This window comes from Capra hircus, chromosome 19, assembly GCF_001704415.2.
Source record: "Capra hircus breed San Clemente chromosome 19, ASM170441v1, whole genome shotgun sequence".
Taxonomy (NCBI): Eukaryota; Metazoa; Chordata; class Mammalia; order Artiodactyla; family Bovidae; genus Capra; species Capra hircus.
This window is the reverse complement of record NC_030826.1, coordinates 40,504,070-40,518,351: the sequence shown is the minus strand read 5'-3', so window position 1 is coordinate 40,518,351 and position 14,282 is coordinate 40,504,070. Positions and strand designations below refer to the sequence as shown.

The 14,282-nt window shown below is 37.1% G+C and overlaps 1 protein-coding gene across 2 annotated transcripts; it reads left to right on the top strand.

The window, feature by feature from the left end:
- KRT222 (keratin 222) lies at positions 1,309-11,076 on the top strand. Of its 2 annotated transcripts, none has more exons than XM_005693786.3 (6): positions 1,309-1,476; positions 4,491-4,619; positions 5,346-5,566; positions 8,048-8,124; positions 8,449-8,584; positions 8,996-11,076. In XM_005693786.3, the coding sequence occupies exons 1-6, from the start codon at positions 1,381-1,383 to the stop codon at positions 9,222-9,224; spliced, it is 888 nt and encodes a 295-aa protein (XP_005693843.1). In that variant the 5' UTR covers positions 1,309-1,380; the 3' UTR covers positions 9,225-11,076. The 2 variants fall into 2 exon arrangements, with proteins under 2 accessions (XP_005693843.1, XP_013828072.1); XM_013972618.2 differs by having other exon boundaries at positions 1,335-1,558.

The following is a 14,282-nucleotide window of genomic DNA, read 5'->3' as shown; positions in this document are numbered from 1 at the left end:
GGAGTTCTGGGTGCCCAGCTTTGTTTGGAGGGGACTGTGAGAATGCCCGGCACAGACTGGACTAGCCAGCAGTGAGTTAATTCAGAAATTAAAAGAGCATAATGTACATTCAAAGGCCCTGTGAGCACCAGAGCCAAAGATCGATTATTTCCTGAACTACACTCCAGATACGATTTGAGCCAAGCCACTCTACAAATAACAGTGATAGATCTAGCCTTTAAAATATTTCAATCATATCCAGCAGCCAGCTTTTCAGGCTAAACAGGGAATTTAGGTGGGGAGAGACATTACGCGGAGGCAGACTAGATAGTATTTGGAATACAGCCAAGGGATCAAAGCCCAGTCCCAAGGAGGCCATTACATCACCAATCACCATATGACCTTGGGAAAGACGCCTTAACCCCTCCTGCACAGACTTATCATCTTTACAGTTTACAAAATGACAGGGATTGTGACAGTTAAACAGAATGACAGACGTAAAGGTGCTTTATAAAGTTAGAAGAGCTGCACAAATGTATGAGTACGCAGGAGTTGTCATCAACTCTGTTTACTCATGAAAGAGTAACCCAACAATATATCTTATTTCTTAATACACCCAGCACAGGGTGCTTGTTGTATTTCTTCAACCTTGTTGAAATGTTGGAAATGTTAACTGTCAGTTCTCATCCTCTATTAGCACTTACCTCCAGCCATAGCTTCATCTGTAATATGCCTTCAGGAATTCACCTCAATATAGCAAACTCTGCCATCAGGCCAGCCGCCCACCACAAGTCAAGCAGTATGTATTTAAGAGAAATACAATCAGTCAATCTTGCAGCTTATGACAGCCGTCAGCTGAATATAATGGTCACTTTTTCCATAACTGTCAGAATATTCAAGGTTTACAACATATTCTAATGCCCTCCCATAGCATTTCTGTTTAAATAATCCAAATGGTGAGGAAAGTCATAAAAGAAAAGCTTAGGTACCATGTTTTAAGCCCAGGTTTATTTCCATGTAATATTTTGGGAAAACAAAACACAATTTTCTTTATGTTATGCCCCATTTTCTTTCCACAAGCTATATTAACTTCCCTCTGCCAAATGTGCTCAGTTTTATAGAGACCCAATCCACAAATACTGAGACTGTCTTCCTTTTTTGGTTCCTTTATGGAGAGACTGACACTTCTACCAGATCAACAATAGGAGAAAAGGGTTTACCAAATATTTGCATAATTGATGAGAAACCCAGGGCTTTCCATGGCTTCGGAAAAAAGGGAGCTCTGTATCTTTAAGACTCCGTGGCGCTCTCTCTGCTCGCGATGCAGACAGAGCAGGTTCTGCCGCAGAGACTCATCCTATCGATAAGGTTCTGTTAGCCAAGGTGGAGGATGGGAAAAGAATGGAGCTGTCCCAGCTACTCAATGAGATCAGGGCAAACTATGAAAAGCTCCTCACCAGAAATCAGATAGAGACCGTGCTCTCAACAAGGATCCAGGTAATGATTTCATACAGACAGGCATCTTCCAGGATAAGGAGACAATCCATGTCTATCCAATTCCTGTCCCGGCCTCTCTGAGGTACAGTATTTCCTTTTCAATGCAGCATATACTGGGGAAGGAATTTAGGTTTTACTGCAATGTGACAGGGACTATAGGGGGAAAGGCTGTGTTTATTACTGTTAAATGACCATTAAATGAATGTTGATTGATGCATTTGATTTTTATATAAATCATGAGGTTACTGTCATTAACAAAACATCGGATCAGTATACAATAAAATGATGCACAGTAATCTCTTTTAGACATCTTATAGGAAGGAAGCATTTCAGATACCCTTGTAAGATATCACGGATTTACTTATAGAAATAATTTAAATAACACCTTTAAAATGACAGGCTTTATAGTGAATTTATCATCTTGTACACTTTGCAAGATAAAACTAAGTAAAATATTTCTAAAAGGTTTCTACCATTTTTTCATGAGTTTGATTTTATACCAGACTGTTACAAACAGAAGTCATGTGAGTATGTGAACATGGTATTCAGAAACAATGATATAAATTGGGACAATCAAAATTCTCCAAATCAATAAGGACTTTTCACTTTGACTATAGATTTTTTTTGCTTTTGTACTAAAAGGTGAGAAATGTTTATCTCTATTACTAAGCATGTAATATTTAAGTGTTGTTTAGAAAAAGAGCCAAATTAAATAAGAGCTAAATCTTCATTTCATAGACACTTTAAAATGACAATCACCCTTAGCAGTTAATTAAGGTCTCATCTCTAAACAAATGGAAAAACATCTATTTTAGAAACAAAGCTTCAGAAATTCAGGGTTTTGTTTTTTTTTTTTAGTTTACCTATCATATCTGAGTTCACGTTCTATTCCAAGCACCCAAACACAGCAAAGAGTTTACTTAAGAACATCACCAAAAAGGAAAAAAATATTGTTGGAAAATCATAGGATGTTATCGCATTAGTAATTCATTTTTAGTAATATCATAAATTTAACCTCTAGGTAACATTTTCAGTCTTCATAAAGAATGATCAGCATCTCAAATGAAGCAAATTCACTGAGGTATTTGAAGTGTTGCAAGAATTCACTCACCTTTTACAAAGAGAAGAAAACAATTAATAGATGACAATTTCTGAAAATTATAAACCAAATAAACATTTTATTGTGCAATAATAGAAATACAAGTTACTTAGTTTACAAGTCACAATGCTGAAAGACTAAAGTGAAAAAGCAAGACTACAGTAAGTTTTGTTTCCTTTTAACATAAAACTACTTTAGGGGACTTCATTTTTTCCCAAAGAATTCAGAAAATCAACTAGAATAAATTTGAGAAAGCATGATTACTTAATTATTACAAAATAAATGTAAGCTATTTTAGTTATTTACAGCTATATAACAAACCACTCTAGAACTTGGTAAATTAAAAAGATAATTGTATTGTCTTTTATACTGCTATGGGTTAACTGGGTTCAACGGGGGGTGATTCCGCGCATGACATTGGCCCAGACCACAGGCATCTTGGGGCACAACTAGGTTGGGACAGCCAACGTGGCTTACTCCTGCGTCTGGCACCTTGGCAGGACATTTCTGGAACGCTGGCTCAGCTGAGACAGCTGGGCCTGTTTCTCTCCATCTGGCCTCTACACAATCTCTCCAACAGGGTATCTGGACCTCTTATGCATTGAGGCTCCCAAAGTATAACCAGGGCCCCCGAAAGCACAGAAGTGGAAGTTGTCAGGGCTTCCTAAGGCCTACAACTGGCACATCTTCTATATTCTGCTGACTAAGGCAAGACACAAGTCATCCCAGATTCAGTGTGGAACAGGGCCAAACAAGGACATGAATTTGGGGAGGTGTGATTCACTGAGAGCCATCTCGGAATCTAGCTACCACACAAGCCTAGCTGCCAGCTCCCCACTCAAAATCCAGTAGATATCAGAATTCTTATGCTCTTCCGTTTCTGAGGTTCTTGTCCTCCTCTTTTGCGGTTTCTCTAATACGTGTTGCTGCTTTGTTTTGCCAACCTAACACTAAGGATAAGTGACAGGCAAATGAATTTTGTCATCTAATTCCTTGAACTATACTTTATTGACTTTCATTTAATCCAATATTTCCTTTAAAAAAATCTATTGTACCACCAAATTAATTTTTGTGTGTTTTAAAATGTATTTTTATATGAACATTAGAAAGTTCTAATTTTTGCCTCAAAATAGTACAATCAATTCCATACACTGCTCCTACTGTTCTTTGGGCCAAATGTTGAGAATTCTGTCAAAAGATACTTTCATTCAATCCCAGAATCAGCATAAGAACACTTACAGTTGAATATAAGATAATTAACTCATTATTTAATATGAGAACATTTAGAGAGCAGTTTTTAAAGAAGCCATTTTGCTACCCAAAGTTAGCATGCCTTCTAAAAAGATCATTTTGAAAAAGGTGAACCAACAGTGGATTCATTTAATATAGAAGTCTATTTTAGAATCTCTGATGCCTATGATAACTTAACTCTCTAAATTATTCATAATATATTTTCTAGTAGTATTTACTTCCTGTTCATATATCCAGTCCCAGAAATAAGCAATTCATAAAGCAGCTTATAAGAAAAAAGTGGGGGAAGGGGGAACTAGTAGCTAAATTCCATCTTTCTTCTTTAATGATGCCATAAATAGTGGAAAGTTAAGAATCAGAGGTCTCAAACTTAGGCCTTGCAAACTTACTTCTCATTAAAATGTATTTTTCTGCATTTCATAGACGATCATGGTAGGAAAGGACTTTCGAGGTTCGTTTTACATCTGAGAAAACCGAGTGCAATTAACTCACGCATGTGTTTAACTAGTGACTGAGCAGCAACCAGAACATACATCTGTAATTTAAAGAAAAAAGATTTGATTCCTATACTATTTGTCTATAACTGCTTTTAAAGGTCTCATTTTCAAAAGTGCCCTTTTTGTTGTTGTTGCTGCTATTATTGTTGTTGTTGGCTTTCTTCTAGCTGGAAGAAGATCTAAGCAAAAAAATGGACAAAGATGAAGAGGCTTTAAAGGCAGCTCAAGCAGAGCTCAAGGAAGCCCGACGCCAGTGGCACCACCTGCAAGTGGAAATTGAATCTCTCCATGCCGTGGTGAGAATGACCTCAAGGCGGCTGGCCCATTGAGTCCCCAGATGTTATCTGATTAGGAGAGGGAAGGAGTAATATCCATTACTGGACAGTGAAAAACTAAAAATCAGGGCACTGAATTCTATCCATTTGACCTAGTTCAACTAGCACCCCGCCTCCATCATGGCCATGCCGATCATCAGTTCACTGAAGGTTTAGTTCACACTTACAATAATGAAATAATCCTTACTCCAGAACCCTGGGGTTCTCTAAATGTTAGAATGAGGGCAAAGAGCTTTTGTCATTATCCAAAGTCCTAACAGTGGAGGATTCTTTTGTCCAAGCTACAAAGACTTCTAATAGAAAAATATTAAACACTTTCCAAAAATGCCTTTTATAAGGAGTCTGCTCTGGCTTTAATATTTAACATTCTACACTTTTCAATATTTAAGAAATCAAATAAATCAGGGTGATAATAAACTAATCATACTATAGATTCCTTTGGGGGAGGGCATAAGAATGATCACAGGTTTCCTTGGAAATAGAAAACTCTCTAGCTGTAGAGAGAAAACACAACTTTTTAAAAGTTGGGCCATACCTAAAGCTGTAAGGAAATACCTCTTGCATAAGTGCTATACAATTATTGCAACCTTTTAAAGAAAGAACTCAACCGAATGAAGACATTGCAAATCAGATTTCAGAGACACAGTTTGTTTCCTTGATTCACTGATGAAGATCTGTATAAAACAGGAAAGGGGTCTTGAAAACTCCCTACACGCCAGTGAGCAACATTACCAGATGCAGCTGCAAGACCTAGAGGCAGTGATTGAAGGACTAGAAAAAGAGCTACAGGAAGTAAGGCGCGGCATTGAAAGGCAGCTTCAAGAGCATGAAATGCTCCTCAACACCAAGATGAGGCTGGAACAGGAAATCGCAACATATCGCCGCCTCCTAGAAAAGGAAGAAATCAGGTACCTACTTTCCATATAGTGAATGACCAGAAATATAGAGCCACTTAGGTCACTGATGTAGTCGGAAGAATTAAATCTAAAAACCTACCATTACCAAGGCATGATCACTGAGTTCCTACCAAACATAGGCCCTGCAAAAAAAATAAGTGGGAGAACTAGTTCCAGCCCCCTCAAATTATCAGGGACTTTCTCGATGGCTCAGCCAGGGAAAGAATCATTCTGCAATACAGGAGACATGGGTTTGATCCCTGGGCGGCGGGGGGGGGGGGGGGGGGGGGGGGGGCGGGGGGGGCGGGGTGGGACTGATCCCCTGGAGAGGAAAATGGCAACTCACTCTAATATTCTTGCCTGAAAAATCCCATGGACAGAGGAGTCTGGCAAGTTATAATCTGTGGGGTCGCAAAGAGTCAAACATGGCTGAGCGACTAAGCACACACCAAATTATGAATAGACGAGCCAAAATCAGGGACTTGAGCTACAAGAAAGAGTACAAGCAAGCCTGGAACAAAATGGAAATGATCCTCCATCACTACAAAGAAGACCTTCCTTAACATTCTCACTTTCCCTGCCATTCACCCCTTATAGAATTAGTGCCTCCAATAGACCACCCACGAAGAAAGTTTGAAAAATTCACACATTACTGCTTTTCCCCCTCCCTCCAGGCACACATCAAACTCCAAAATAATAATACTATTAGTAATACTGTTGTTACTATTATTATATTACAACCATGGAAAGCAATGTTGTTCTACGTACACGGTTTGAAAGACTTCCAGATGCTCTGACAACAAAAGGCATCAAAAGAGGGATTCTTAATAATTCACACACAGTTTCATAATCTGCAATCACTTGTAAGGTCATATGACTTGGAGCACAGCACAACCTACAATTTTCAATATTCCCAGGAAAATAAAGCTTTATTTGTGCTTGCTTCAGAATTCTGCTGCTGCTGCTGCTAAGTCGCTTCAGTCATGTCCGACTCTGTGTGACCCCATAGATGACAGCCCACCAAGCTCCCCCGTCCTTGGGATTCTCCAGGCAAGAACATTGGAGTGGGTTGCCATTTCCTTCTCCAGTGCATGAAAGTGAAAAGTGAAAGTCAAGTCGCTCAGTCGACTCTTAGCGACCCCATGGACTGCAGCCCACCAGGCTCCTTCGTCCATGGGATTTTCCAGGCAAGAGTATTGGAGTGGGGTGCCGTTGCCTTCTCTGTCAGAATTCTGAGTCCTCTATAAAACTGGGTGAAACTACTATCATCTATAATAAGTTTTAACATTTACCAAATCTTTGAAAAACACAAATTGAATTTAAAATACCATTTAGTAGTTAAGTGATGCTGGGCAAATTATTGAATCTCTCTTTGTCTCAGTTTCTCATCTATAAAATGCTTACCTCAGAATTGCTGAGGATTAAATGAATTAATGTTTGTAAAGTGCTTAAAACAGTGCTATGTAAATAAATTATATAGCTGTATACATATTCATTTATTATGAAATAAAATGGTTGTAGATTTGGTTTAATGCCTAATCATTCAAGATGTTGATAAAGTGGTCTTTAACATTCCTTTAACACAATTTTTAAAGTTTTATTATCCTATATTTAAGATACACAGGTATTTGGGCTTCCCTGATGGCTCAGATGGCAAAGAACCTGCCTGCAATGTGGGAGACGTGGTTCGATCCCTGGGTTGGGAAGATCCCCTGAAGAAAGGAACAGCTACCCTCTCCAGTATTCTGGCCTGGAGAATTCCATGGACATATAAGCCTGGCAAGCTACAGTCCATGGGGTCACAGAGTCAGACATGACTGAGCAACATTCACTTAAATTTATTTAAGATAAAGTTACAATAGCTATCAAGAAAAATATAATGAACTCCTATGTTTAAGAAGTGAAACATTTATAATGTTACTGAAGTCCCCCTAATCCCCACCCCAGCACCTAAACCACACCCCGACCCATTTTATCCCCCTCCATCAGTCTAACCTGGCTCCCAGGTCTGATGCTTATAAGTCTCATTATATTTATATCCCTAAGCAAAATGGGGAATTGTTTTGCATATATTTTAATCTTTGTAAAATTAGCTAGCTACAATCTTTCTTCCCCCCACTCAATGTTATACTTGGGAGATTGTTCCCTACAGATACAGTGTATCTTTATTTCACTTATTTTCACTGTTAGATAGTACTTCCTTTGTATTAGTGATGGTTTAGTCGCTAAGTCCTGTCCAATTCTTGTGACCCCATGGACTGTAGCCTGGCAGGCTCCTCTGTCCATGCGATTCTCCAGGCAAGAATACTGGAGTGGGTTGCCATTTCCTTCTCCAGGGGATTTTCCCGACCCAGGATCAAACCCAGGTCTCCTGCATTGCAGGCAGATTCTTTACCAACTAAGCTACAGTTTATCCATTCTCTTATTGGAGAGCATTTGTTTCAATTACATGCAAATACAATGTTGCTCCTAAAATTTTGTTTCCAATTTCAGATATTATGGTAGTATCCAAGGTGGGAAAAAAGAACAAAAACCTACCACAAGTAGAGTCGGTTTTGTTTTACCTTCAGGTGAGTTTGTGATTTAACTAACCTGAAAAGTGAAGTGCCATTTAGGCACTTCACTTTCTTTATTATATTTTTATTATTATTTATTAATAATATGATATGTAATTTTATATATATTATTTAAAATAATATAAAGTATATATTATATAATAATATATTATATATTTAATAAGAATTTATTATAAATAAATATTCTAAAGTAGCAAAAACAGCAATATTTGAATAAAGTCTGACATACACATTGTGACTAGTACTTAGTATATAATAGTACTGTGAATAGTACTGTGAATGTTGTAATTTAATATTTCATAAATAATATTTTCACAGCCATTATAAATGAAATATCTTTTTCAACAAAAGTCCCACAAAAGTATGAGGATGAAAAAGTGGAAACAGTGACCAAACAGGCAATATTAAATGGAAATATTGTGAAAGAAAGCACTGAAGCTCATGGCACTATCCAGTAAGTAAAATAATTTTCACTTAGAAATAATAATGAACACATGCAAAAAAAATTAACTTCAATTGAGTAATCTCAGTAATCTTTGAATGTATCTAAACATAATTTCACATATTTTGATTTTTAATCAGACATGAATAAAATATATAAAAACTCAGATGAAGTATTCAATCCTTAATTCATCATTTTTCCAAAAAATATAGCCGACATGAAAATTCCATAGAACCCCTTAGAAATTTTATTCATATGATTTTTAAAGAATACACATTTAACTGTCACAATGTAAATTATAAATTGTAATTTAAAATTTAATATAAGGTATATACATTTTTATTATTCATATACAATACATATTACATGTTTTTTACTATAGCTGTACTTCTTCATATAGGAAGATTTATTTTATCATTTCAGGACAGAGAAAGTGGATGAAGTTATTAAAGAATGGGAAGGCTCCTTCTTTAAAGATAACCCTCGATTAAGGAAAAAATCAGTTTCTCTTCGATTTGATCTTCATTTAGCAGCCACTGATGAAGGGTGTTCACAGACTAAGCAGGATAATCTACCAGATATAGAAGTCAGGCTTATCATGAGAAGATCATGCAGTATCCCCTCTATCAAACGTCCATCAACAACTAATTAATCCAAAGACAGTATTTGACTTGATGTGAAAATGACATTAGGATGGACCAGGGTAGGCCTGCTGGCCACCTTCTGTTCCAAAATGTAAGTTATTAAGTATGTATGTTATGACCAATGTATGACTCGTCAGAAAAAAAAAAAAGAGGGAGGGACAAAATGTCTCTGAATATAATTGTAGGTGGTTTTTTTTTTTTTTGGACAAAGGGAGCTTAAAATCAGAAATTAAGTACAGGTTCTATTTTATTTATTATCCAAATAGTCTTCCTTTTCCCTTAAATTTTTGTCAGAAATTGTAAGCATTAAAATGGTTTAGTTAAGTCTTCAGAATTTCACTCAATGGCTGAATATTCTAAGGAAAAGGGAAGGGTCTGTTTAAATATGATTGTATTATATCAAGAAACACATTGAGTCATCATTATTCCATCACTGATCACATCTAAAAGGATTTTTCTACTTAAAAAAGAAAGCATTATAAACAAACCTTTAAAGAGAAATCACTTAACCGAATTCTTTCCTTTTGAGATAATTTGTGCAGGTAGAAAATAAGAGTTATTTTCTACCAGATGTTTTGAACAAACAATAGAAGACACCCCCAGGAGCATCTGATGATTAAATTAATCTTCATCTGAAAGTTTTCTGTCATCATTATCTGATTTCCTGAAGAGTAACTTTACTCAAAGAACTGTAAAGGTTGTATCCTCCCACACAAAAAATCAGAGGGCCAGCTGCACAAGCAAAAGAGGAAATCTAGTTACTACAATTACTGGAACAGGATCCAACCTCTCATCATTCCAACTTTTCCATCTGTATAAAGTTAAATATGATTTTAATTTGAGTCTCTGATGTGAGCATTAGATAAAGATACTATATAAAGTATTGTAAATATTTCTTGAAAACATTCATGTGAATTAAGATAACAGTATTGTTATCTAAGCAAAGAGTATTTGCAGGATTTATGTTTGTAAGTTGTTCAAACCCTAATAAATATAGAAAGAAAATATATTTGTGAATAAGTCAAGTATTGTTGCAAAGTTTTTTAAACAGCCTAATTTGTTTAATACAGGTATATTTAAAGACCTTAAATAATAAATACTTGTTTTAAAGCATTAGAAATTTATAGGCTATCAATTTTTTTCTAAGCAGAAAAAACATTGAGTACAACTCTCCATACTTTTTTTCCCAGCTAAAGTATCACCTAAAGGGCTACAGCTGTTAGCACATTAATACAACCTTTGGAACTCTCTCTCTCTCTCTTCTTTCAACAACAACAACAACAAAAAAGTAATTTTAAATACCAGAAGAAAATTATGTTAAATAATCTTTAGCATAATACAGGGAATAACATTTAAATGTTCTTTTGGTTAGTTCGGATTTATTTTAGCCTGGCTTATTCTATTCTGTGAAAGGGATGATTTTGTTTTGTCAACGACACAACAGCATGTGAATTGCTTCTTTTTGCATAAGCATCTGACCTAAAATACATCCTGTATATCAAAGTGTTTTCATTCAATATTAGTTAGATGCTACTAACTTTATTAAAGCTTTGGAAATGCAATCATATAAGCTATTGTACTAAAAGTTACTGTACTAAGCAACAGTATCATAAATAAAGGAATATATCTAGTGTCATCTATACACAGTGTTAAAAACAGTACCCGGCATCATGAATGTAACTGCTCGTGATAGTAATTCCACTATGCAGCTCTTGTATGTATAACATGTACATTTTAAAATACAGTACCTGAATTTATAACAGCTTTATTTGCTTCAGTATTTGCATTTTAAATTGGGATATGAGTTTACCAAAGTAAATGATACCACTACAATAAAAAAAAAAAACTGAAACATGAACTTGCAAACCTGTATTGTATTTGAGTTTGATACATTGTATTGAGCAGAATTATTCCAATATTGTTAGCTTCATTGCAGAATGGAGAAAACTACAACCAAGGTGCATAAAAGCACAATTGTTATACTTTTATTTAACAACAGAAAAATTAAGAATGGTATATGCTAATATATGATATATTCTAATTAAAAAATAAAAATAATCTCATAGTCCTGGGAAAAGTATAATAACAGCAGCCACAATTTGCAGAGGGCTCACTCTGCTCCTGGTCCTGTAATCAGCATCCTCAAACTCAATCTCTAATCCTCACAGCAATCCTACAAGATGAACAGTATCATCCTCATGTAATGGATGAATAGAAACTAACATTCTTCAGTCTCTCTGAATTGGTTCAAATGCACGCTTCCATAACAAAATACAAAAGTAAATGCTACGAATCCCTTCACTGTTCACCCGAAACTACCACAACATTGTTAACTGGCTACAACCCAATACAAAATCAAAAGTTTAAAGTTTGGGGGGGGGAAAAGTAAATAATAAGTTCAGTTACCAACAACTGCACAATCTCAGCCCTGCAACCATGCAACCACGCAACCACTCAAGACCCATGCAACCAGGAAGGAGTCACCTAAATTCTCTAGGTCTCTGTTTTCACACCTGAAAATGAAGAGAAAGGTGGCACTTGATCATCATTCCTGCCCTGCCTACTTTACAGAGCTGTTTGAAATAACACACATGTAAAAATACGTGGCAAAGCACTACTCAAATATACAAGAATATATGGATGAAAACAGTCACTGGGAGAGAAGAATTCATGTGCATGTCCCAAATCCCCAGATATTTTGAAGGTGAGGCAGACGACTGTAAAAGCAATCCACACTGTGTCAAAGTCTACACAACATGGTGAATCACTCAGACCTGGAAATCTGCTGGACTTCAGTATTTCACAATGACTTCTAGTAATAGCAACTGAACAGCCATAACTTCTGCTTTCACAGAAAGGCCTGAGAAAACTAGCTTATTTCACCATCTTTCTTATAGCCACATTTTGTTTTTATTAGCCAGACTTTTATAAGTAGTTCAGACAGAGTTCTGTCCTCCCTTTCCTTACTTTAAGTGGTGGTGAGCGGGGGATCCATTTAAAAATGCTTCATTACAACAAACTCTAGACAAACTGCATGGCTCAGCGTTGGATTCAAAACCTTTTTGAGTCACAAACCTCTCTGAAAATCTGTTAAAGGTCACAACCTCTATCTGGAAGAGGGTTGGGAGAAAGCACCTGAAAATTGTGTACAATCTTAAAAGGTTATAAAGCAATAAACCTCCTGGAGCCAATTCACAGACTAGTAGGTGTCCAAGGACTATGAGTGTTTCCTTATTCTCTCCCATGTTCTCCTCTTTCTTCCTTCCCAGTCATGGTCTTGTTCTACCCCTGTTTCTTCCTTCCCAGCATCTTCCCACAGCAGGAGGGAAAGAAATCAAAGAGATTTCAATCCCAGCTTAATCACTTATTAATTGGGGGAGGAAGAAGAACCTCGAGGAAGTATTAGTGTCAAAGAGCAACACAGGTAAAGTTCCTGGATCTCGCTGCCAGAAAGAAAACTAAACTACTTGGTCCTATCTCTGGGGTTTACCATTAGGTGCCTGTGAGGGTTCCCAATATCTTTACATGTAATATGAACAGTCATATTAACTGTTCATCCCACATCTTCCAGGAATAATCACCATTCAAAATAACCTGTCCTGCAGGCCCCATAAATATCCCTGCCCATGCAAGATCATTTGTCCTAATGTCTGCTTGGGGAAAAAATCAACAGCAACTCAGTGTAAGTAGAGTCCATCCTGTTGGATATTTCACTCTTCAGTCTTAATTTCTAGGACTTTCTCTATTATATTTTGCCTATATTCTTCCTTTCTTAATTTTTCAAATCTTCAGAGCAGAGAAAGAACTAAAGGGAAGAAAATAAGATCGCTGATCATTTTTTCACTCCACAGATATGGGCATGAGAATGCGCATTGACAGATGTTGAATCCCCCAGCCCTAGAAGCTTTCATTCTTGATGGGAAGAAAAAGATAACAACATAAAAATATAACAAATAGAGTATGTTAGGTGGTAATATATAATATAGAAAAAAAAAACATGACTAGGAGGTTGGGGAATGAGTTACAGTTTTATACAGATCAGGAAAAGTGTACTTAGAAGGTGACATTTGAGTAAAGATCAGGAGATGAGACAGTGTATCAGTGTCACCACTCCTTTCCTTTCCTACTATTTTTGAGTCCTCCCTTTCCCACTACAGTATGCTTTGTTGCTAACACCCAGAACTTTTTCTGCAGAAGACTGCCTAGAGATGACATAACCAAGCACCTGCCCCAGCATGGTGCCTGCCCAATCCTCCACCGTAAAAGCCAGTGGAAGAAGGTACTGGGATTCCCTGCTGAAGCCTTCGTGTATCTTACATTAATCCATATATCTGATGCTTTTATTTTTAAAAAAAGCCATTTCAGATACATTATCTCAAGCCCCACTCAGGCTGCCCATTATCCTTTGATGACCTCTTTTCCCTTTCATATGCTCTTTAGTTTCACTAATCTCTAATCATGAACATGAAAATATTGGAGGTGGAAGAACTGGACAGAGGGTCACTTGTCCCCGGCTTTGCATACTTCTGGAGATACCCTAGTCCCAGCTGGCACACCCAGGATGGTGGCTAAGGGTAGCTGAAGAATCCAGTCATTCTAAACGTCAACACCATTCTCAAGTGATTTCAGATCCTTCCCCTCTCTGCAGTGGCGCACGTCGGTCAAGTGTTTATATATCCAAGGAGAGGCTGCTATCTAGTACATCAACGTGGTCATGATTTAGTGAAAAGAGTCCTGGACTAGACCATAGCCTGCCTCAATATACATTTACTGAGCTTCTTACAATGGTTCAAGGCCTTACTGGGCACTGGCTATAGGAAGATGACCAATGCAGACGGCTGAATTTTTGCTTTGAAGGCTCTCATAGAGTACTGAGAATAACAAACACAGTCTGATACAATGTATTAGGTAAAGGCCATAATTGTTATCAAAGACTCTTGGGCGTTCAGAAGAAGGAATTTGGGAGGAAGAGGGGAGCGTGAGGCGGGGAGTTCCCGGAGGGCATCAGGGACAGAATTTGAGCTGGATCCGGAAGGACAGATGAGTTTAACCCCAAAAGTGAAGGA

Excerpts from the sequence above, each read along its gene's own strand:
- KRT222 (XM_005693786.3), top strand. The coding sequence starts at position 1,381 with ATGGAGCTGTCCCAGCTACTCAATGAGATCAGGGCAAACTATGAAAAG. Across the intron at positions 5,567-8,047 it reads CTAGAAAAGGAAGAAATCAG|ATATTATGGTAGTATCCAAG; the intron begins GTACCTACTTTC and ends TTCCAATTTCAG. Across the intron at positions 8,125-8,448 it reads CGGTTTTGTTTTACCTTCAG|CCATTATAAATGAAATATCT; the intron begins GTGAGTTTGTGA and ends ATATTTTCACAG.